This window comes from Anser anser (assembly GCF_964211835.1).
Source record: "Anser anser genome assembly, chromosome: 6".
Classification (NCBI taxonomy): domain Eukaryota; kingdom Metazoa; phylum Chordata; class Aves; order Anseriformes; family Anatidae; genus Anser; species Anser anser.
Genome location: NC_139726.1, coordinates 16,344,662 through 16,368,904, shown reverse-complemented (window position 1 = coordinate 16,368,904; position 24,243 = coordinate 16,344,662). Strand labels below are relative to the sequence as shown.

Sequence of the window (24,243 nt, the reverse complement as noted above, 5' to 3'; positions counted from 1 at the left end):
GGGAAAGGCAGGCAGGATGCTCACCCTGCTAACACACACCTTGCGAGGCCTGTGTTCCCTCGGCGGTTGGAAGACACCCAGCTATTGCTCAGTTTGCTCTGTTACAAGGACCCACCGCTGCCACCAAAGCCCTGCTGTTAAGTGGCCATCTGCCTGCGCAGCAAGATGTTTGCATAGCATCTTAAAACAATGTACTTCTCATCTCCTCCAGGGATTTGGACCAGAAACAAGCATCCTGCAGGCTGAATCTGGTTTGGGGCCCTGAATGGGATCCCTTTGCATATCATCAGCCTAAACCAAATGCTATAAACCCTATTGTTTTAATGTTTTCTTTTGTGATGATTGACATTGTTTAAAATTACTACAAGAACTAGCCTTTGAATTACATTGTGACTATGATATTACAACAAAAACATTGAGTGAGTGGTCATACAACAAGATTTGTAAGATCAGGATTTCATCTAAAGGTTTCATGGGCCAAATTCAAATTTGGAATCACTCAGCTGAAGCTAATAGGCTGACACCAGGAACATGCTTGTCCCAGTGTGCTTAATGAATATTGACTAGGTCATTAGGTCGCTTTCCATCCATGCAGATTTCTGCCTTAATTTGAAATTTATAGTTTAATACCTTAGAGCTCAATTATAGAGTAAAAGAGACAGGAATAAAAGTCACAGTTTTCTGTAATTAGCCCCGTGAGACAATTCAAACAGAGCTTCATTCCTAGTGTCACAAGTCTTCTTTTTCCTTCCTAAGGAATGCCAGTCAGGAAAAAAATAATAACACAAATTCTCGATTACAGTAACAAGACTGCAGACCAGTTCCTCTTAATCATCTGTAAATTATTTGCAAAAAGGTGAATCCTAGAAACCTGTTTGCCTTTTTACAGGGGGTAATTGCAAACACCGTCAGATCACTGGAAAGCACAGACAGGCAGGACTGTACTTGGGCTCTGAGCTGTAGTAAAGTCATGAAAAAACCAAGTGTGTATCCTTCAAAGGAACACAGCCAGGAGTCGGACGGAAGGCTGGGAGACTAGCCCTTGACGTCTCTGTGCTTTTACTGATCAACAACATGAGAAATCTGCAAAGATATTCTAGTATGAAATGTAGGAAATGTTCTGGTTTTTTTTTTTCTCTTATATTTGCACCAACTTTTTCCTTTTGTAATATTTTATGTTAACTCAATAACTATTTAGAAGGGAATAGCATTAAAAAATGGGGGGGGGGGGGGGAAGAGAGCCAGAGCACATGTTCAGTTGTGATGTTTGATTTTATTTCCAGTGGCTTTCACAGGTGTTCTGTTCAGATGTTGATGTTTCAGGTGCTTCTTTTGTCTTTCGTTTTAAGGATGGTAGGTACTTTCTGTGAGCCTCATGATTTATATTTACAGTCCACCATAATTTATTTAGGACAAAACACAGTTATTTACCATTTTCATTAAGCAGATGCAACTGTTCTACATTTGTCAAAAACTGTGCATGTTTATAACATAGATGGCAAATTTTACTACTAGAAATGTTAAGTACAGGTACTTTCTATTCTTGAAATTACCGTGCTTGTAAAAGCAAAGAATGGCGTCCCTTGTTAACTGCAAGCAAAATTCAGCTATTCTGCAGCTGTGTATCTTTATGTATCTGAAACAGATGGGGGGAGACCACTTGATGCTGACATAAGATGTGCCAGCCTTTGCCCTACATAAAGCAAGGATTGTAGAGACGGGCCAGACATTTTGGAATCTTGGACCAAGGGATTCCTAATCCAAACCATGCCTGAAGACACTGGAAATAGAGAAGGACACAAATCTGAACAGCTAGAAGCCGTTTATGATGTTAATCCTTGCAGGATCTCATGAGACTGGCAAGCTCTTCCAGTGGATAGTTCATTTTCCACTTTAAACTTACTCCCCTTTCTTTATTCCAAGCATCTGTACATTCAGTTTAAACAATTTCCTGTTTTCCTAGTGGAAGGAGAACTGATTAGACACAGAAGAACCTATTTGCTGTACTCTGGCCAAAACTGTGGACTGGGCGGCTATTTTTATTATTTCTAGAAGCACTTCTGGAGATCCCATTAATGCTGAGTCTCCCTGATACGGGTTTGGTGTGTGCAGGAAGAAAACAGAGGCTGGGGGGGAAAGAGATGCAAGGAACTAAAGGCAACGAATGCACGGATGGAGTCGGCTGGCCCCAGACTGACTCAGCACCTGCCTGGAGAAGGGGGGACGTGAGCCAGCTCAGTGAGTTCCCTGGGACCACCCATCTCATGGCCTGGCAGAGGGTGCCGGCACAGGCTGGGTGCTACGTTCATGCAGCCTGGTGCTCACTAGACATCGGTTGGCTCCTGCCTGCCCGCCGCAGCCCCACACTTTGCCCGTTGCACCATGCCCCCTGTGTGGCGTTGGCCTGGCGCTCAGCCCTCATCTCCACACCACCCTGCCTCCATCCTCACCAGGGCTGCCTGCCTCCCTGCCCATGGCCTACACTCACAATTCTTTGGTGTTGTTTCGTTAGAGGAGAAAGTCTTCAACCCAACGAGGTCTGAGCGGCGTTTCACAGCATCCCTCAGCAGAGGAGCTAAGCCCAGCGCGCTCCCAGCAGGCACGTCTCTGGCTTCCTGTGAGTCACGTCATGTCAGGCGCTGGCTGCTCTTACGCAGGCCAGGCTGATTTTCAGCTTCACCTCTTTACTCACACGTTTAATCTGCAGGGAGGTGTGGCAGTGCTTCTCAGAAGACATCCCTGTAGGGCTGAAGGGAGAAGCTGAGGACCAGGACAGGCTCCTGGGGCAGCAGCAGCCAGGAGAGCCGGCAGGGCCCGGGCGTGCGGGGAGGAGAGGTGTGGCAGGTCTACGTGCCATGGGACAAGTTGGAGTTTGCACCTCAGGCAGCGGGGACAGTCAGCTGCAACTTCACCTCCTGCCTCCTGGGCTTTAAGGGAAACTCTTACTCCGGACCCCTCACAGTGCCCTGTGCACCTCTCCCTGCCGCAGCCACGGGACTGCGGGCAGGGAGCAAAGGCAGACGAGAGCCCAATTTCAATGCTTTTTCTCAAAACAAACAAAACCACCAAGCTTAACTTGTTCAAACAAGAAAGGATCAAGTTCTATTTCCCCTAACTCAGGGGGAGAAACAAACAAATTTTAAAAGCCAGTTGAGGCTGTGGGTTTGAAGCCAGAAGCGGAACCTTAGGAGCCATTCCCCTGCACCCTACCTGCGGCCAGAGGGACGCAGCCAGAAGGGGACTTGCTCCAGCCACGCTGAACCGAGCAGGTCCTGGTCTAGCAGTCTGGGGCATCTCCTGTGTCTGGCTGCACTGATGTGATGCGTGGGACACAGAGCTCAGAACACAACATCAACGGAATAGGCCACAGACACCACAGAGACGAACAATATTTCACCTTTCAGTGCAGGTGTTTGTAGGAAAGGGTAGGTCATTTCCCTGAAAACTGACGTAAACGCTCAGGCTCACAGAGTAATACAGGTGACGTGTTTTGTTGTGCACTGATTGTAAAGGACTCTTCACCCCTTGTACTGTGGCATTACGCACAAAGTCTCCATTTCACCAGTCAGTCAGTACTGGTGTACCAGTACTCACTGGTGTTTGTAGTCATAGACAGTCAGCTGGGATACGCTAAAAGACTACGCACTGGTGGCATTCCTAAAGTAACGTATCCACAACTTGGGGAATCTTGGGTGTATATACAGCTTGACTTTCCCTCCTTCTAGGCTTTTAGACTCTGAAAGCAGTCCCTTTGTCGTTTAAAAGCTCTTGCTTTTATCCCGCGTCTCAAGACAATAACGATTGCCACACAGCAAAAGACACACAGGTACAACATTGATTCATGGAATGGAGCTAGGCTAGCGCTGTGCTGATTCACAGAGATCCAATAACAAAACTCACTCATGACTACACAGTCCTTTACCCACGTCGACTGCAACAGCAGCCCAAGCAGCTTTGCACTTACATGATACAAAAGGGGAAATCCGAAACAGTCTTAACACCTGTCAGGGTGTTGCCTACCTTTTCCTGAAGGGAAGAAGCAATCCATCTCCACACTGCTGCGGGAATGGGAAATGCAGAGAGCGCTGCTGGGGACCAGACCCTCCTGCGGTGGGCTCCGCTCCGTGGTCCGGACCAAACACCAGCCTGGCCTTTCGCTCGGCCTCTCCAGCAGCTCCACTGTCTGCCCCACCTGAATGCTCAGCTCACTGCTGTGGCCTGCTATGAAGTCCTGGAGCACCACGGTTAGTTCACACCCTCCAGACAACTGCCCAGGTTCAAGAGGAAAGAAAAAAATGGAATAGGAGTTAGAGAGGGCAGGATTAAAGCAATCATCTGTGCATCATATTTACACTGGCAAAGACAGGCTCTGTATTCCTTAGAAGCCAAGTTAATCATTTCTTTTGTCAAAGTTCAACATGTTGTGACCCTGGTTTCCTTTACTTCTTACTGATTCTGTTGGGCTTAAGTGAGAAATCAAAGCTACCCACCCAGTAACCTTTTGAATGCTATCACTTTCTAGCTGTGGGTGTCTACCAGAAACCTTGCTTTTCTTCTTGCTTTAGCTTCTGGGGTGACTTTCTAGCCTGGCAATAGCCCAGGCTGCCTTGGCGCTGTGCCTCATGGCAGAACAAATTCCAGCTCCCCCTCTACAGCATAAGCTAGACACATTCCCACATGCCACCAGTGCAGTGAGGATACAGATACAACTTTTTGCAAGACAAGAAACGTGCCCTCATCTTCCCAAACTTGCTCTAAGGACCACTTGGGAGATCAGGGAACCCTGACGGGGCAGATCAGAAAAGCTCCTCCCATGCTCTCTGATGGAAAACAGAGGTGTAAATATATAAACGCAGAGTGACTGATTATATGCTGACTTCCAGGATTTGTATCTAAGAATAAATGTATCGTCTTACTTCCGTACTGAGTGCTGGCAACCTGCTGCTTTCCTTCAGTCTCACACCCTGCAATGCTCAATGAACAATACTGGTCTCTGCTTAACCACAGTCTCTATACAACCAGAGACCAGATATATAAGAGTTTGTGTATAAAGCAGAACAAAACAGAAATAGTGACTGCACAAGCAGCATAGCTAACGAAGCTTGTTTTCTTAAAGATTTGAATCTCAGGGTTGGATTTGCAGGTGTCTAAAAGGGACAAATCTAAGTTTTTTTCTGGTGTAAGGAAGCTCTGTGAATGCTCCTCTCCAATCTGGATTCCTTGCTGTCTGCCTGTCATTAGGGGCCTTCATCGGGGTCCTTCCATATGTCCTGCCTACTTCCTGGAACATGCAGGAATCTTTGATGTCCTTATTCCAATGTAAAATTTGATTGAATTAGCCCACTGATTCAAAAGTTATTAAGATGAGAAGTAACAAGCTGATTCAAAGCAGTGTAATACCACATGCCTCACTTTCTTTGGATATCAAGCTAAAAACAGGCACTTTATAAAATGTTTTCAAATAATCTGAACTGAACTGGGTGAAATCTTGTAAGGTGTAACAGTACCTTTGTGAAATCAATGAGAACTGGGACCTGCTTATTGGTTGACAGGGTGAGCCCCTGAAGAGAGCACACCCATCTCTACGGGCTTCACTTTCAAGTTGGTACAATCTCAAAATCCCTTACTGCAGCCCACTTGGGCCGAATGCACGCTCCCGTGGGAACAGCCTGTCTCCCCACTCAGTGGCATAGTGGTTTGTGTGTCTAATGCAGGCAAGAAAGAAATCCCATTCACAGTTGTGATATTTACAATTACAGAAAGGGGTCAGTGGACAAGGACTGGTTCTCACCTGTCCTGTGTCTCTGCCGTAGACGAAATGCTAGATTTGGGGAAGAAGAAGGAAATATTTCTCTGAAAGATTATTTGTAAATAAATATGAAAAAAACAAACAAAACAAACCATGGCAGCTGTTTGAGGCCATTCAGACAGAGTGGTAGCATTAATCCCGGCAGAAAGAGCTCAGTGGGTTGATGGAAGCACACAAGATCAGCTTGGCACCTAGCTATGCAGTTGACCAACAAACCCACCACTCATCACACTGACACACTCTCCCCGTAACTTGAATACAGACATTCACAGGTATGGTAAGAATAAGATATTGCTATAATACCTGCTGAGGATTCTTTGCTATGGGCTAATTTGAGAATTAGATTTTTTTTTTTTTTCTGATCCAGTACGGGACCTGGTCTGGTATGGTATGAGATACTTAAGACACAAGAAAAATCCTGACTACTTTGTGGTAAATACACTGACAAATTTTATCAAATTAATTTTCTGATGAATATCACTTTCACTACTCCTTGCCAAATATTTTTTCTTTCCTCCACATTATGTTATTTATGATATTTTCCTCTGAACATAATCAAATCTTTCTTTTAGGGGATAACACGAACAAATACTGTGTTGCACTTCTCTTCCAGAGACAAATTTCAAACATTTACATGCCCTGCACTGAAGTACCACTAGGTGTCCGTGTTTGCCATCACACAGAGAACATCTGCTACAAGGAATTAACTCTCACTTGCCTTCAGACACAGGGCCTAAGTGCCGTACGTGGTACCCGGGCATGAAGAATATGGTCAAAACAGGAGCCCGGGATCCATCGTTTCCAATGATACGGGCAAAAGATGTTCCAGAGCAGTCAAAAACTTTTGTCACATGGTTGGGTTGATTTTTGAAAGATAAGTCTTTTTTATTGCTGAAGAGGAGAGGTGACACAGCCCAGAAATATCCCAGGAAACAAGGTCTGGGGAAGTTAGCAGTTCGGAAAGTTTGGGACTAATTAGGCACTTGCTAGGGAGCATCAGCTCGGGAAGGGCTGCCCTAAGCAGCTCCCTGCTCCCAGCCAGCGATGCGGCCCTGGGCACAGCAGGCTGAGGGGCAGATATCCTAAAATCGGCCTCTCGTGGGCCTTTGCCAATCCCTTCTCAAACAACTAAACATCTGATACAAGCAGATGCTTCAATTAGAACAACACCTGTAACCCTTATCCCAGAGGAGGCAGGTGCACTCCATGACCCTCAGGTACCATCTAGCCCCAGACTCCTGTTTTCCCTGTCTCATTAAAATAGCTATTTAATATAATGAGAACCAGAAGAAATCAAACCTTCTAGCTGCTGCTGGGCACCTGGTGTGATCAAGCTCTTCCTCAGCAGGGGAGACATTCACAGCCCCTGGCTTTAGAAATGCACCTCTGATGTGAGGATGTGAGGGAGGGAGCTGCCCTTCCGCTACTGCCTGCTATGAATTTCTACCACCTGCTCCTCCAGCATCCTCTGGATTGAAACATGGACCAGGACTTCCCTCCATGCTCCAGCTCACCACTGGAATAGCCAGCGCTAAAATTTGTAAGGAAAGACCCAATCTTTGGCAGGAGGAATTAAACAGGGTCCCTTTGCAGGTGCAGTTAATGCAGGTAGGGACCCACAAGTCATTTTTAGGTGCTGTCCACAAAGAATAGAAAAGAAATCTCTCCCCTTTGCAAAGGAATTCCAGGTTTTTACCATGCCTATTCTTGTGTCTTACCTACCACCACACCACAAAGGATATGTATTGACCAGATTAACCCAGGGCAAAGTAATCTCTTTGGAAAGACTATATTACACTAATACGTGTACAATTTGTCAGCCACTTACGAATAATGCAAATACATCTGATTCCTGATGACAGAAATCCTTTCACCTCTGAAGTGTTCCCTCAAGCTATTAATTACTTAATTTATTTTTGGAGAGTAACTTTGCAGTGTCAGAGAAGGATATCATGCCTCTCTCTACCTCTGAGCATACAAATTGGAATACAGACAGGCTACTACTTTCTCAAATGTATTGCATTTCGTTTGGAAAAAGAAAATAAAGAATGTGCTTAAGGTTGCACTTCACAGGTAAATGGCTTCATAATTTAACATATAATATTCACTTTTATTATACCTGTGATAAAAACCACCATTAAAGCCATTGGCTGGTACATTTAAAACCCAGACAGCAGTCTAATCTGTGTGCTGTACAACAAGATCAGTGAGAGACATTAAAATAAAAATAACGATGCAATATGCCTTTGCAGAGCAAAAGGCATAGCCAAAAGATCTGACACAGGGACGAATGTAATGAATTACACAGAAAGCAATGGCTTGAAAATCAAGAAGAAAAGGGAATGCAGAGGCAAACAGTGAAATGTTGCGAAGATGCAGGAGGGCCCCAAGCAGCCCAGAGAGAATGTGCTGTGTCCTGAGCGCAGCTGGCAGGAGCCCCAGCCTGTCCCCACACTGCTCGACAAAGGCAGCCCCGCAGAGATGGCTGCTGCCTGCCACCAGCAAACCAACTCCCATCCTCTGTGATCGCTTGGGCCTGGGCTAGGAAGCATCACTACGCATTCAGTGTGTAAATGTTTTCATCAGGATGTGCTAAAACAGATGAAATCTGTGCTAGAAAAGAGCCCTGCCCTATGTCACCGGTGCAGGCAGGGACCCAGCCACACAGCTACCCTCCCTACTGCAGGACGCTGCTCACAAAACTGAGCATCCACGGGAGCCGTCTATGGCGGACACTGGCCCTGGTAAAGGAGTTTTCTTGCGACTTACACGAGCCTTTTTGATTTTGGGAACACCCATCTGAGTGCCCATCAGTCTCAGGAGGGTGAAGCGCAAGCCACCAGAAAGATCCCAGACAAGGACATGTCCTGCCATGGGGACATACCAGTTGCTCCAAGCACGGGAGCCAACTCAGCTCCAGGGATCAGGAGGTACTGGTGTACCATGGCAGGATTACCATCTGATGGCCTTTCCTGAGCCACAGTATGTGTGCATGGCTACTGCTGCATCTGTTAAATTTCCAGCCATGAAGCAGCAGTCAGAGGAAGCAAGGCTGAACACCAGAGGAACATTTATCATTACACTACAGATGGAAAAGACCTATCAGGTCACTGGCTGCCTTCCTTCCTGCTAAAATAGAGCTTAACTAGTACTAAATCCACTTCAGTTTAAAGTCTAGTGGGAATTAATAGCTCTCCAACAGGGCAAGCAGCGGGTTGGAAGATGGTCTCTGAAAAAGGACACCTCAGACACTTCTTAAAAACAGGCAGCTGACAGGTTTATCCTGCAAACTGCAATGGATCTCACACTGGTTCTAAATACGAACCCGTCTCAGAGAGGCTGAGAACTGGTAACAGAGATACCGCAGAGGTTGTAACAGCGTGGGTGAATAAATACCTGTCACCCCAGCAAATGTGGTGGCATTTCAATTGGCTGCTTCTACACAGGTGCAAAATATTGGTGTACTTGGTCTTCCCTCCTGTGACACAGTGCCATAATTAAGGTTTTAGTCCTTTTTTAAGTAAGGTATTAAATTTGCTGCAGAGGCTCACGAAGCACTTTGTGGTCTGTGACCTGTGAGGGCACATAACAGAGAGGACCTGGGGTGTCAGAGAACTACATCTGATGCTCATGGCAGTCCTTGTGAGCAGCATCACAGCCAGGGGTTCAGTGCTGCTGTCTCCTCCCTGACAGCTCTGGGGCAGATGCTGCTCATACCTCATACCTGATGCTCGGTGTGGTATTTGGATCCCTGAGCTGAACGCTGAGCAATGATTACAGCTCCAGGAATCGCATTGCTGGTCATTGACACTCACTGCCAAGGGACACAAACAGATCAGTTATGTCTGGGGTTCTCCATTTCCAAATACTCCTGTATTTTGGTCAGCCCCCTCTCATAACAGAGTAGTAACAGAAAGCAGGAGGATAAACATCAGCGCATTACACATATCTCTCACCTTTGGCTCAACTCCTTTGGAGAATCACACCACAAAAACACAGCAAGCTGAAGCTGCCATACTTTGGCAAAGCCCAAATTCAAACTGTTGCTACACGCATTGTATTAGACTGTCATTTGTCTGGCCTAAGCGCTTGTGATTGCTAAAGATGCTCTGTCAGTATGCAACACACACAACATCCTCTCACGCAATATTAAGCTATCTAAAAATACATTATAGTGTAAAGAACCGTGTCCAGCCCAACTCACTATGCTAGATTATCCGATCTGTTATTAAAATTGCTGTATCATTTGGTCATATTTATCTCCTTTTCCTGCTCCTAGAATGTTTCAGTTATCCCTTCAGTATATTTTTAATCACAAATCCAGACTATTCAGACGCAGAATCAGCAGTGCACAGCATCTACAGATGGAGGTAAAAAACAATATATTTCAGGTAGGTGAGAATTCGTTTACTCTGTAGTACAAATCTCAAGCCAACATCTGATTTTCACTCAAAGAACCATCAATAGAGAATGAATCCATCAGGGTCAGAAGAGCTGCTCAGAGTATTTAAGTATTTTAAAATATGCCAGCATCATTGTAGAAACCCACACTAGCCAGTTATTTACATATATTCAATAGCACACAGAGCTCTGCTAGTTTAAACAAAGCATTCTGTGTGGTGCTGCTCTGTGTCCTAATATAAATTGCTAGTTTTCTGTTGCTTTTAGGCTTTCTGCCCATCTGGATTTGGATGACAGCCAGTTTTGGATAGAAGCATTTAGTCACCATAAACAGCCTATTTCAAGAGGGTGAGAGCGGCAGCGGGAGAAAGAATGGGATTTGCATTCTTATCAAGAGAGTAAAAAAAAAAAAAAGCGAATAAGACCACTTAGACGCCGATTCTGTCTGCACTGAAATAAATCCAGGAGCTGTCACTCGAGCTGGGGGATAGGCACTAGAAAACTTATCCCCCACAGAATTCTTTGTGAAAATTTCTGTAATTCCATAGGGATTTTCTTTTTACTGGGAAGTTAGAGAGAAAGATCAAATCCGGAAAAGGCCTTTGATGAATTTCAGTCCTGGAGAATTGGTTTAGTTTTACTGTGCTGTAACAGGCTCTGTTTGGGGTGCGAACACTGAGTCACCCACGTTCCTCCTTCTAAAAGCTCTGCACCTCTAAGGGATGCTGAGCTGAGAGCTCTGGCAATTTTGGTGATTGCTTCATTGCGTCAGTACGGAGGTGTTTTTGTGGGGTAGATTATATTTCAAGAGCTAGGAACTGAACCAGGAATAACCTATCATGGTCAGCAGAATTGCTCCAGACTGAGCTCACTTCAGAAAGTCCTTGGAGAATACCTGGCTCACCTCTGAGTCCTTCTTGATCCTCAGGCCCCTATACTCATCTGCCCTTAAAATGGAGATGGTGCTTCCCACTCTCTGCTTTGTCTGACCAAACAAAGAGGATCACTGCTCGAGCTTCATGGGGAGGTCTCTCTATATTTAAGCTATTTGTCAAACACATGGTGAGGATGATGGTGACAGCCTGTAGCCCAAATGTACCAGCTTTGCTCCTCTCAGCAAGGAGATAACAAGAGGCATCTGGATGCTCAGCATTCCATAAATCAAGACACAGTACGCTATTCCGCAGCAGGAAGAAGAAACAGAGATGGCACACGGGACGTATAAATATGCTAATGGAAAGGAAATCTGGTGTTATGGTCTCAAATAGCACAAATCTTTCTTGTCCAGCATATCTTGCTGGAGTCCGTTACTGTGCGACCATATCCTGGCTGTGCTTGATTTTGGACTCCAGCATATGCTGACATCTGCAGAACAGCTTGAATGGAGCTGCCTGAATTATTTCTGGAGCCTTTTTTTTTTTCCCCAGAAAGTAAGGCTAGAGTCAGCCCAAATTAAACAGCACATGCAACTGTAAAAAATGCTTTTGAAGATAAAGACGACCAGACTCTGTTTCACACTACAAACTGAACCAGAGCATCAGTCTGTGTTTTAAGATTGAAGGTTTTCTCATGGCATTTGGTTTAGAGAGCTGGTACCAAAATCCCATTCCCTTCCCAGGAGAAGCACAAAAAAAAGCATATATCACCGGTATTTCCTCAGTGCCACAGAGACAGCACAACTTGCTCCAAACCCATTTACTACTAGTGTAGCAGAGGGTGAGAAGGGCAGATGGCTGGAACACCCCAAGGTAAAGCTCCAGCTGTCACCTCTTGCAGCCACAAGATGTTCTGAACACGCCTAGGGTTAACAAAAGCACGAGAGTAGACTGAAATTAGGTAGTAATGACTAGTTGCCTTTTTTTGTATGTCCAGCATACTGAGCAAAACAGACAGTCTTGACCCAGGAGGTCAAGGGTTTCAGTCAACATACCATTTATCAAGCACCGACTCCCAAGACTCTGCTAGCAAGTACACGAAATCTGGTCATGTAATCTGGCCAGGAACTTTGTGAAACATCTCCACGTACAAACAGCAAATAGTGCACAGTAAAAGGTCTACACAGTTGATGAGTTTAAAACCAGAACCCGGTTGTCTGCATCAAATACTTGGTACCACTGGAGAGGGGGAGTTAAAATCCAACAGAAGCTCCTGAAAAACAAACACACGGAATGGGACAAGCACACAACCCCTTGCAAAAGGCAGGCACCATGCACATCTGTCTTTATCTAACTGAGGAGTTCTGTTTTGACCAGAGTTTTGAGAAGAGTGGAATCAAATCATCTTCCAGCAGCCCTGTTCTCTCCTCAGAGAGTGTTCCCAGCTGAGTGTGTCCCCTGCCACTTGCTTGTCAGCAGAGAACCTACAGCCTACAGCCTCCCTGATATCAACAACAAGGAACAAATAGGACCTACAGGTCCCTGAATAGCCACCTCTGCTTTTACATTACACTGAAATAAAAAGTTACCCGAAGAACCAGGAACAATGGCTTGCCACAGCCAGAGGAGAGATGTCAGACTGATGTCCTCCTGAAAAGGATGCAAATGATATTCAGAGGAAAAGGACAATAAGATCACCCTAGGGATGCTTTGGAACAAAGCGAATCTCAGTTTGTGCACTGGATCAAATTTGCTTGATATACTTATCCCCAGCTTATATTTCCTTTACGATCTGGATAATTATTTTTGACAGGTATGTTGCCGTCTGCACAGCTACATTTCCAATGGAGTTATGAAAAGTGGTATAATTTCTAATGATACCTGCAACAGATCTCCCTCCCCTTGTCAAATAAAAAGCAGACATTTCCAAGGCAAGCACTTATAGATTGTTTCAAAGCTGTTTTTTTTGTTGTTGTTGTTTTGTTATGGTCCTGTAGTAAAAAGTGAATGCATGGAGGCAGAAAAGGGATAATCTTGTACTCTCTTTACCTCTGCTAGCACTCAGGGACCAGGATTTAGTGGCTAACTCTTACGTACATGTAAGCCTGATGACATTAGACAGATACTCTGCCAGGGGAGTACCATGCCCAGCTGCCAGCAGCGTTATGGGGGCAGTGCCTAGGGCTGAAGGCAGCATCTGTCTTTTTGCATCTGCCCAGATCCATTGCTGATCTTCACTGACCTGCCTCGGCTGTGCTGCGCTCTCCTGAAACAACCAAACCTTTGCAAGGATGGCTGGCTATCCACAGGCTCTGTGGTTGGGGAGTGGGTGAAAATGAGAATGCCCAGCAAAGAAAAATGCAAAAGCCTGCACTGAGACTTGCTAGCATCACAGGAAACAACAAACACTCCTCCTTCAGTCTCAAAAGGGCTAAGGATCTGAACAGAGAAACAAAAACACGATGAAAGATTTAAAGTTTTTTTGTCCAAATTGTTGAATTTAGAGAACAGATGTTTTATATAAAAGTGGCTTTATTTTTAATTGGAAGGGATTATTCAAACTATGCCTAAGCCATATGGTCCTTTAAGTCTGACTCCCCTCTGCCATTGCTGGAGAGGCTAGCTTGGCATCCCTCACCTTTTCCAAGTTGTTTCCTTTTTACGGATTTAATAGCTGCTATTTTTCATTTTTATTGCAGGTCCCTAGGTCCCGTTACTGTAAGTCAGAGCCTTAGGCTCAAAATTAACTCAAAGGTAGATTTAGATAAGTTGCTTTTAATGATTTTCAGTACGTTGGTCAAATAGATCGTAGAGGCAAAAGCAGATCTGAGATTACAGAATCCGGAGGATCGATGCCAGTGACTAGTCTTCACCTCAAAGTGCCTCACCTCACTGCTCAAGGAAGACCTGGCCACGGCTGGCACATTTTCCTACCCCATTTTTCCCCCTGTGGGTGTCACAGTAAGAATAATAATGTTTCTGGTAAAATTTAAATGACGTTTTAAGAGGCTCAGCCCCTGTTTGGGTGAGGTGGCTGCAGTTGGCTGGTAGCTGCTGGAGACAGCCAGGCAACCCCGTAGACCCTTCACCCTCCTGCATTCCCAAGGTGTTTCCTCTAATGCCTGTATTTATGGCTGGTACATTAATGCCTCATCCCAACAATATGCTCCAGCTCAGTGTTCCCATTAATCACCATGTAAAACCACACAACTGCTGCTGCAAATAGGCTGCAGGGATGAACTGCATGTGAAGCATGCCCATGCCCTCAGTCAGTGCTTGGCACAGCGGAAAGAGGATCTCGAGGGACCTGATTACTTGTGTTTGAGTCCCCCCTGTTGCTTGCCTCTTCCACTGCACCCGCTGAGCCTTCTCAGCATTGCTGCATCATTGTCAGGCATCACGGCGGGTTGCAGCTTGCGCCCTAGCAGTTAAATCCTGGGGCTTTCATTCTCCTCGCCATAATACTGCTATTTACTTGAAGTGACCTCATTTGCCAAGTGATGTAACAGGGTGCTTGATCGAGCCTGGCACGTCTAAGCAGATGTTTCCAGTGGACACAGAAACAGCATTATGAAACAAAAATATCGCCTAAAACCTGACCAGCGCAAGAGATTACAATGGCTTTTATGCAGATCAGCTTACCTAAAACTGTGTTGAAAGGACTTTGGCTGCAGTCATATGCTTCCCTTTTTAAAAAGAAAGACTGTTGCTTGTACTACTGTAATGTGACTCCCAAAGGAACCAGCAGCTGCAGGTTTTGAATTTTATCATTCTTGGCCTCTCTTATAGAGTTGACTGGAGCATGCCCAGAGGACACTCCTCCCATAAAATTGTTCTTCTTTAACTACAATAACAAAAAATGGTTGCACCCTTTTTGTTTTGTTTTAGTTTCTAACAAGGTAATAAATTCTGTTGCAAACAAGAATATAAATCCAAAGAGTTTGATAGTCAGTCTGACTTGCTTTGTTTCATCTGAAAGGAAATACTCATTGACTTTGCCATTTACATTTGCTGTCTTGCCACATTATCAGGCCCGGCTAAATATGGATCAATGAAGTCCAGCACAAACAAGTAAAAGATTGAGGGGAGCCTAAAAGAACTTGCTATGTTCATTTATCAAAGGATGAGCAGAATAATAAGGTCTATTGATAAGCACATTCCCAGTCCCGCTTCATTTCTTTCACTGAAAACACTTCAGATAAAATACTGTCCTATTGCTGTTATATGTAAATAGTCCCCAGTTGAATTTGTTTCTTTCTGTTCTTGCTAGACTCAGCATGATCAATACAGCAGCCTCAATATTCAAAGACAGGTGTGTGTGTTTACCCACAACACTCATGCATGTGTTCCTTTTGTTCCCCAAAATCGCATTTCTCTTTTGCACTCAACACTCATAAAGGAAGGTGGCAAGAACTGAGCTTAAAATATACTCAGGCTATTTGACAACATAAAATACAACAGTGCCTAGGATAAACAAAAGGCTCTGGTAGCCGAGTGTGATATTTTCAGTGTGAGATCCAAGTGCACTTAATATTTGACATTACCATATCCAGTGTGTCTCTAAAGCTATGTGGAGGACGTGTTCAGGGTAGCTCAATCAGAGAGCCACTGCTGAGGCTAAAGTCAGTGAAGTTCAGCATGAACTGAACATTTACTTCCTTTGGATTCCTTTGGAAAATCCTAGACTAAATCTCTATCTTATCCTTAACTGACAGATAGAAAGATATGCGCTCTGGGGAACTACATTTCTTTTCTTTTTCATTAAGTAATTGGGAGATAAACTGTGTAAGATATCTACTGTAGAAAGACAGAGAACCTAAGGAATTGGACAGTGGATCCGACTTGCTATTTCCCTTGGGATAGCAAGGGATTTTGTGGCATCCCAGCTGCAGATGAGAGTGACAACAGGAACCTGAGCACGAAGGGGTGGAGGCTTGGGAAAAGAATAGGCCTGTGGCAGAACTGGGGCTGGAGAGATGGGGGGCAGATGACAAACTGGGGTCCCGGGGGCAGATAAAAGAAGTAACTAACTAGGATGACAAACGGTCCTCAGTGCTGATCAGCACTGGAATGAAACGATGCAATTCCCATACAAAACCTTGACTCTGAGACGTTTCCCAAACTGCATACTGGAGAACTCTAAAATGAAGAAAGAAATGATTAACCTTTGCTGTGCCTTTCTTAAATGCCATTCACTTCTACTCTTAACACCCACAGCCTGTCTTCCATGCATGTGTGTATAGTATTAACATTATATTAATTGCACTTACTTAAACCGCATACCCAACAAGACATTTCCTTGGCTGAATATCTCCTTTTCCACTCATAAAATTGTGTTCTCTTAATAAATCCCGTTTCACTAATTCATTATTCCTTCATCTCTGCCGTAAGATTTTTGGCATAAGCATCTGTTTCCTTTCATAAAGTGCAAGCACATTTTGGACAAGAATGATAATGATAAATAATAAGTAAGCAATTTCCTCAATCCAAGGCAATACAGTAGCAGAACTGTCTGCCCAAACCTCATTAACCCCTATCCAACCTAAAGGAACAACTGCTGAAATGCTCTGGTCACCAGAATGAGTTCTAAATGGAAGGAAAACATGCTTGAACTAAAAGAGAATGAACCTAGTCTTTACTGCATGAAAAATGATTTTACTGTGGCACCACCACACCAAACACTGTAATTATGGACTGGTGGCTCTTTCAAAGATAAATTTCCGCAAGGAAATGATGAAAACACAGTGTAAAACATCTTTCTTTCATTCTCAGGGTTTGCACACAAGGCCTTAGCGAGTAGCGACCCTATTAAGAGCATGTACATAATTTATCACAGCCTGCACTGTTTCCTTTCTGATTCCCCTATCTATCCCTCCAGCAAAAAAAAAGGGACTCTTTATCACACTGCTACATATTGTACCGTAACTAATGCCTGGATTGATCCACAGTGCTGATAAATGAATTTGCCTCTCTCCTATATCAAAGGTATTTTCCTCACTAAGATGCACCATTGAGGCATGGGAAAAAAAAAAAAAAAAGGCAAAGGAAATCTGAAAAGTCCCTGTAGAAACCAGACAAACTCTGGGGAAATAGCATTTAGAGGCAGGCCCACTCTTGGCCAAGGCCCAGATGCTGCAGCAAGCTGTCTCCTCCTGTCCTGGTGCCTGGGGATGTTGGGCTGATCCCAATGGATGCAGGCTGTGGGGGACGGCTGTGGTGCCTGTACCCCAGGAGGCTCTTGGGGATGGGGAGCAGGACCTGTGGCAGCCCTCTGAGACACCCCCCTTCCCTGGGCTCTCAAGTGACCTGCTCTTGGTGCCTAACGGGGGATAGGGTAAATATCAATCAAGAAGGACAAATCCTGAACGTTTTCAAGAACTCCTACAGTTTGCTGTTGCTTCTCAAAAAGTGAAGAGTGCTCAGGCAGTCTGAGCAGTCAAGTCTTTCTATCCACATTTCCGCTAAGCAGAGTTTAAAGAAAAGGGAATGATTGAGAAAAAAAGGATCAGGACAGAATTTGAGTAGAGAGTTTAACACAGAAAGCCTGAAATAAAAGTAGAGGGGGAAAAGGAGATTTAATACCCTAATGAATGCTTCTTTTATGCTCCACCTGCAATTTACAGAATTTGATGCAAGAGGCACAAACTGCAGGTCTAATTTACCACGTGGCAACTTTGTTATAGAGACCCCGGCCACATCTCACTGCTATCAGTGATGAAGGCAAAAGGGGCACCCCTAAAACTAGACCATACATTTTGCCATGCCTTGGTTTCCCTATCAGTGGTAGTAAGAACTCCAAGTCTTATTTCAAGAATATCTACAAAGCTTTCTTCTCATCTTCTAGCCACAAAGTGCCCAAATAAAATTAAATGATACTACAGCGACTTTAGATTACACAAAATAATCACTTCTGTCAGGCTGTTACATTTGAAATCTCCAGAAAGGAGTAGGAAAAAAATGTAGAGCGTGCAGCATTTTCCAAACTGAAGCCAAAGAGATTTACAGTTCTTTGTACACATTGCTGGAATATTTGCACATTCTCACCACAACAGCAATAGTACTAATATAGATAAACCTTATTTCTTTCCCATGAAGGACAATTTCATCTTCTACGGAAAGCAAGAAGTTTATCACTGAGCTTTATTCTACCCCCTAAAAACTTGGCAGTCCTTTTACATCATCCATCTCTATTAGGATGCCATGGATTATCAGTTGAACACTTATCTTAATTGCTTGGCTATTTGGACAATTACAATCCCAGATTGCTCCGTTTTGCTAAGATTTCTACACCTCTCTGGCTCCACTACGTACGTTTGGTTTCTATCCGTACAGTAAGTGTCATTTACATTGACTGACTCAATTTTTCTTTTCTGATCACCTTATGTCATTTTACGACATTTTCTCAGCCTCAATTCCATTCTGCAACCCCATATAATTCAAGTCATTATTCATATCACTGGCTTTTCTTCTCCTCTCACAAACCGTATCATATGAAAAATTTCTATTTAATGCCTATTTAGCAATAACAAGAGAACACTTTAATTTTATCAAAATTACTGTGTGTTATGATAGCTAAGAAATGCAACTGTTGTAAATTCATGTTTTAGCCACAGCAACGAAAACTGCATCAGCTACTGACATAGTGCAATTATTTAACTGATTGAAGGTCTGCAGCAGTCTCATCATCCAGGTACATGATTTTGTTCACATCAACAGTTCAGCACAAATGGACTACTTTCCCTGCTAAAACATTTTCTTGAAAGAAGAAATAACCTTGTTTTTAAGAAATTCTTACAGCATTTTTTTTAATTACTAAAAATAGGAAGGTAGTCACCAAAGCAACGCTGAATGAAGAGAAAAAGTGGCCTAACCTCACTTTGCAAAGTAGAAAATGTAGCCAGACAACAACACTAAGCACAAAAGCATCAGAGTTAAAAAAAAAAAAAAAGGGGGGGGGAAGGAAAACAGTAATTCCAAAAATAGGTTACAGCTTATAGTTACACATCTACAGCTACAGATGTGGCATGATAAATATAGGTTTGTTTTTCCCTTTTTATAGAAGTCTTTCTAGAAAGTTGCTTGGGTAAATGCTAGCAAACCCTTTACTCCCAAGCAAAGCAAATACAATGAAGGAGGTCGGCGCTCTTCTTTAGAGGTACAAGTCTGAAGTCTCCACCCTCCAGAAGGATACCCAGATCCGGAGGGTTTGTAGAACAGCACCGACAGAGCAAATGCTTCTTAACTGGGTTTCTCCCTGACCGTGAGCTCCAGCACCACCTTCTCACAGCATGAATCTGCCACAGCTCAGGAAAACTGCCCTGGGACTTAGGTAACACTTTGTAGGCGCTCACCCAAAGTCGTTTAGAATCAGGGATGGAAAATGTAAAAGCCGACATACCTTCCTCCCCCTCTGGCTGTTCAACAGGTGTGTGCTCTGTTAACTAACCCCGTCTCCGTGCCACTGCCACCTTGACGTCATTGTTACTGGGCTGACAAAAGGTTTCCATGACAAACCAGAAAGCTGATCTGTTATCTCCCCTTTGGAGGAAACCGAAATGCCCTCTCTCCCATGTTGTGCTAGAACCACCCATCTTTTATTTGGCACGTAGCACACCGGGTGCATTTTCGTGGTTGAGTTTGATTTCTCTCTGCTCTGGGAAGAAGCAGCTGGGTCCTTTGTTGCTTCTCCCCTAAACGAGAACAGAGGGTGTCACCCCCATACCTCACCACAGAAAGGAGAACAGATAACACCGAAAGAGGATGAACTTTGAAGCACTGAACAAAAACACTATTAAGTCACTTGATTCTTGGCTGTAATTTATTACCTCTCCTAGCAGGCATGGCCCGTAATAGTTAGCAGATGTCTGAAACATCTCGTTTTGAACTTTGACTAAGATTAAAAAGAGATTTCGTACTGTTTAAATAGCAGCTGCAGAATGAAATAAGGTTTCCTTCCTAATGTGACAGAAATGTTCATCCTGGCCTTAAACAAGGAGGATTGTTTTATATTCTGTAAATATTGAGGGAACTAAATTTCTGTGCACAGGCACCCACACATTATAAATTTTATATGCCTCTAATTTGCAGCAATTGACATGAAATAACCCCACTGGAAAAGGCTGGCCCAGCAGCCTGAATGCTGCCTAGGTTTTTGCTACGATTTGCCCCAGGCCTACGGCTCACCACAAGCAGAAGACCAGCGCAGCTTGGCTGCAGATGCCAGGTTAGCAAAGTCACTGGGCCAAATTTCACTATTATTGTCATTGTCACTGCATCGAGGGAGAATCTAGCAGTCCTCAGAGAGGACCACAGCCTGAGTGTGGGAACAGAACCAAAACCCACCAAGGAGCAATGAAGTATGCTTAATTACACCCATGATCCCCCCCAAACTTACTGCCACGCTGGGTCCACAGGGGTTTTACCATGCCAAGCAATACAAATTCTCCCCTGTATTTGAGCACTGGGGCCTGATGCTGGTTCAATTTCATGGCACAGGCCCTGTGACCCCTCCAGGCCTACCGATTCCCCTTTCTCATGTTCCTACATCGCTTCAGCTTCAGCCAAAGGCTAACCAATTAACTGAAACAGATGGCTAAGACTCTGATTGAGGAAGTTAACATACAAACTGCTTATTTAAAAACTGGTTTAGATTCCAAAATGAATTATTTTTCCCTTTCAGCCTGTGTGTATTCCTTCCGTGCTGGCTAGAGGGGATACTTTCTGAGTTTTTCATGAATTCCTTGTGCTTGCAGGTTTCTCGATGGGCACAAACAAATATGTGGCAGACAGCATCAGTATGAAAGAGGTTTCGAAGGATCTGCTGTGGTGAACAAAGATGGCACTAACCTGTACACATCTGGTTTGAGTTAATATTTTTATCCCCTTAGAATACACAGGATTTTTTCCTAAGCTAGGCTTTTCCTGGTACACATGTTTCTCCCGATTTTAGTAACATAAGGTTGTAATATAGTGCTCTTGAACAGATGTGATTTTGGAGCTGATCCCGAGGAGCGCTGCTCACCTTCAGAGAAGGCAAACGCTAAACCAACTGCGTACTGTTGTCTTTGGGGATGACAAAACACCTTTCCTTTGGCTCCTGTTAAGACCATTTTAAATCCTGCTGCAGGACAGCTGGTTATAATGTGGCATGTAATACTAAAGATGTTATTACCGAATATGAAAATACCTAACGCTTTTGAAAATATAATCAACATATTTTATTCATTGTCCCAGTGAGGTTCACAACTCTAAGACCTTCAAACCATTGAAGGACTTAAAAACATACGCTTAACCTCAAGCCAGTGCTAACTCTGCTCCTATGAAGCGAAGCGCAGCATATGCTTAGCATTAGGGGCATGTGCTTAATGGGCTTATGAAACAAGCCTTGTTTTATGATTCAGTGCAAGCAATTTGCAGCTCTGTATTCATCTTCCTTACAATTGGTAACGTGCCTGGGAAATCATGACCGGCTGGTGCAGGCACGGGAGCACCGACAGGGCTGTTACACCGCATGAACACGGTGTCCAACACCAGCCCAGGACCATCCAACCCACCCCGCTCAGGTCTCTGTCAATATGTTCAATATTCCCAACCACGGAACAGGTGAGTGAAAACCAGCCCAGCTAGTTAAACACCCTAGCTGTTTAGCATAAAGAAACTATATGCAGGAATAATACCCACAGATGTTTTTATCCAGATTTACAGTAACTCTGCCACTCCCAGCAGGTGCCAGCACTTCTGACTCGGAGAACATGACGCCTGCACATATTTCTATTTAATTACCAACATTTTCAGAAATTTGCTCTGCGGTGCTCAGAGTGGAGTCATTAATCTTCCGTAATTTCTTTGAACAACAATTTCAACTTTTATGAGGCTGGAACCCCTCTCTGCAGCAGTGGCTGCATTGCTGGAGAGCTGGGTTTTATGCAAGGCAGTTGTCATGGAAACTTGTGGGGAGGGGAGAACCCAAACAATAATCGAGCATCAAAGAATTGTACGTGCAGGGAAAATTCAGCGCTAGGCTCCATATTAGAGCCACAGGGTCTCCAAACTGCAGATTTTAAAGCTTAGGAGGACTGGATATTATTATAAGCTCTCTTGGGGATGGCTGTATTCCAGTAATGCATTATCACTGATCTGTTCCCATTATAATCCATCCATTTCACTGGAAATGACATGTTTGTGGGGCAGTGGAAAAGCAATCTGAATAGGAACAATTGCACATCTCTGCTTTTGGGAGAGAAAAGAGAAAGAGGGAGGAGGGAAAAAAAGGTTATAATCAAAACTATATTTCAATAGCAAGCCTAGCTGTTGTAAAAATAATAATGGTCTTGGCTAGCCTCTTGTTGTGAAATAATGAACCTTCTGCACCTTTATAATATTATTGCAGGCATTCTATGGAGCACCATAATAAAAATGGATGGCTAACTAAATGAGAAAAGGCTGCTGCATTGTTTTACGAGGCAATAATCCAGTTCCAGAACACATAAATTGTAAACCCCAAACCAAAGAGTTTATCCCAGGAACACAGCACAACTTTATTGTTATTGTTACCCTGTTGCTCTTGTATATGCCGTTACAGATGTGTTTTCAAAATAATTAAAATCTTAAAGTTAGCAAAGGTGCATAAGTATGCACCAAGAGTGCTGAGTGCCACAAACTACTGTGAACTTGCATATAAGGAGGGTGCTTTTTTTATATTCAGAGGGATTGGTTTACCGCTTAAAGATGGGAACATACAGATAGGGAAGCTAAAATAACCTATCTGAAGGCCACTGCCTGGGACACAGACGATCTTGGTTTTAACTCTAACTCTGCCTCTTCTCCTGTGTTTGACTTGGGCCACCTCATTCTCCTATAAACCAGGATAAAATATCCCTAAAACAGGGATAGCGCTAGTCATCTTTTCATGAGACTGAGCACAAGCTTGCATTTGAACTCGTGTATTTGTAGCAAGAAGCACTCCATTTGTTTCACATACACATTTCTAGCAATGCAAAATCACCACAAATCTGCTGAAATCACAAGTCTACTCAACCCCATTTTGAACCTCTGTGCCTATACCTGAGGCTGGCAGTCTTCCCTCCATGACAATCAGATCTGCATGTATTAGGGCTCATTCTGTTTATACCTCTGCCAAGCTTACCAAGCTCTTTGGATCAGTAGCCTGTTCTCTTTGCTCCTGTCGGATCACCCAGCTGCATGCATCAGCAGTGCGCTTTTAATCTTTTTGTTTCCCATGGATAACTAGCAGTCCCTGTGGAGCAGAACCAGTGCAGCCCAACTCCCCACAGATCTGGGCTGTGTGGTCAGTCTCCAGCTGTGGTGGAAGTTTTTTTTTGGCTCAAGCATCTATGAGGTCTCTCAGCCCCGTTGATTCTCTAGCAATGCACATGCTCACACTACAACACCTCTCCTAATTAGAGCAGTTTCTTTGTCTCTCTCCCAACCCTTACGCTGATCTCCAGGAACCCCACAGAAATCATCTTTGAGATCAGAAGTTTTCTGTCAATTTAGCTGAAAATTTCCATGAACAGATGTGGAAAATATGAAAGAAAACCTCGTTTTCTTTGAAAACTAAGTTAAAAACTTTCTTCTATCACAAGAGTAAGGACAGGTCTCTTCAGGATATTCTCCAAACTTGTCTGCCCTATAATAATTCTATTTATATCTACATCTCTCAATTAGCCATGTTTCAATCCATTTAATACATGCTGTGTTTATTTTCTATTGTTCTGCTTTGTTTGTAAAAATATCATGTGGCCCAAATCAAATGCCCACAAAAGCCTATCACTGAGACACTGTTTCCTCTATTAGCTGAATTAAAACCTCATCAAAAAATACCAAACTAGTTTAATTTTATTTTCTATAAACAGATGCTAGCTGGCATTACTTAAATGAACCTGATTTAATCCACTGAAAACTCATCCTCTTTGTTTGTAGTTTCTTTGTTACTCCCGGAGTCAATATAGCAGGCGTGCAAGTTCAGTTGTATTAACTAAAACTGAGATGTAGCAGATTTTGAGAACTGCAATCTCTTTACCAAGTCACAGGTGAAGTGGGACAACTGGACACCTGTGGATCCTCTTACTGTTTTCATTTTTAGGTCAAGTAAGATCTCTGAAGGTTTCTCAGAATCTTCTGTATTATTTGTATATC

The 24,243-nt window shown here is 43.7% G+C and overlaps 1 protein-coding gene across 29 annotated transcripts in view; it reads right to left on the bottom strand.

Annotated features, from left to right (window-relative positions):
- The window catches only part of KALRN (kalirin RhoGEF kinase), a 502,153-nt gene that overhangs the window by 90,846 nt on the left and 387,064 nt on the right, over nucleotides 1–24,243 (bottom strand). For 24 of the 29 annotated variants that reach the window (XR_014586048.1, XR_014586049.1, XR_014586050.1 and 21 more), the window contains 2 exons: nucleotides 5,792–5,821; nucleotides 4,021–4,267 (listed from right to left, as the gene is read on the bottom strand). Coding sequence is in view for 24 of the 29 variants with exons in the window: in XM_083841888.1 (XP_083698014.1) it covers nucleotides 4,021–4,267; nucleotides 5,792–5,821 (277 nt within the window). In the remaining 5 variants the exon portion in view is untranslated. The remainder of the gene's footprint in view (nucleotides 1–4,020; nucleotides 4,268–5,791; nucleotides 5,822–24,243) is intronic. The other 5 variants (XM_083841900.1, XM_083841871.1, XM_083841872.1 and 2 more) reach the window with 1 other exon arrangement.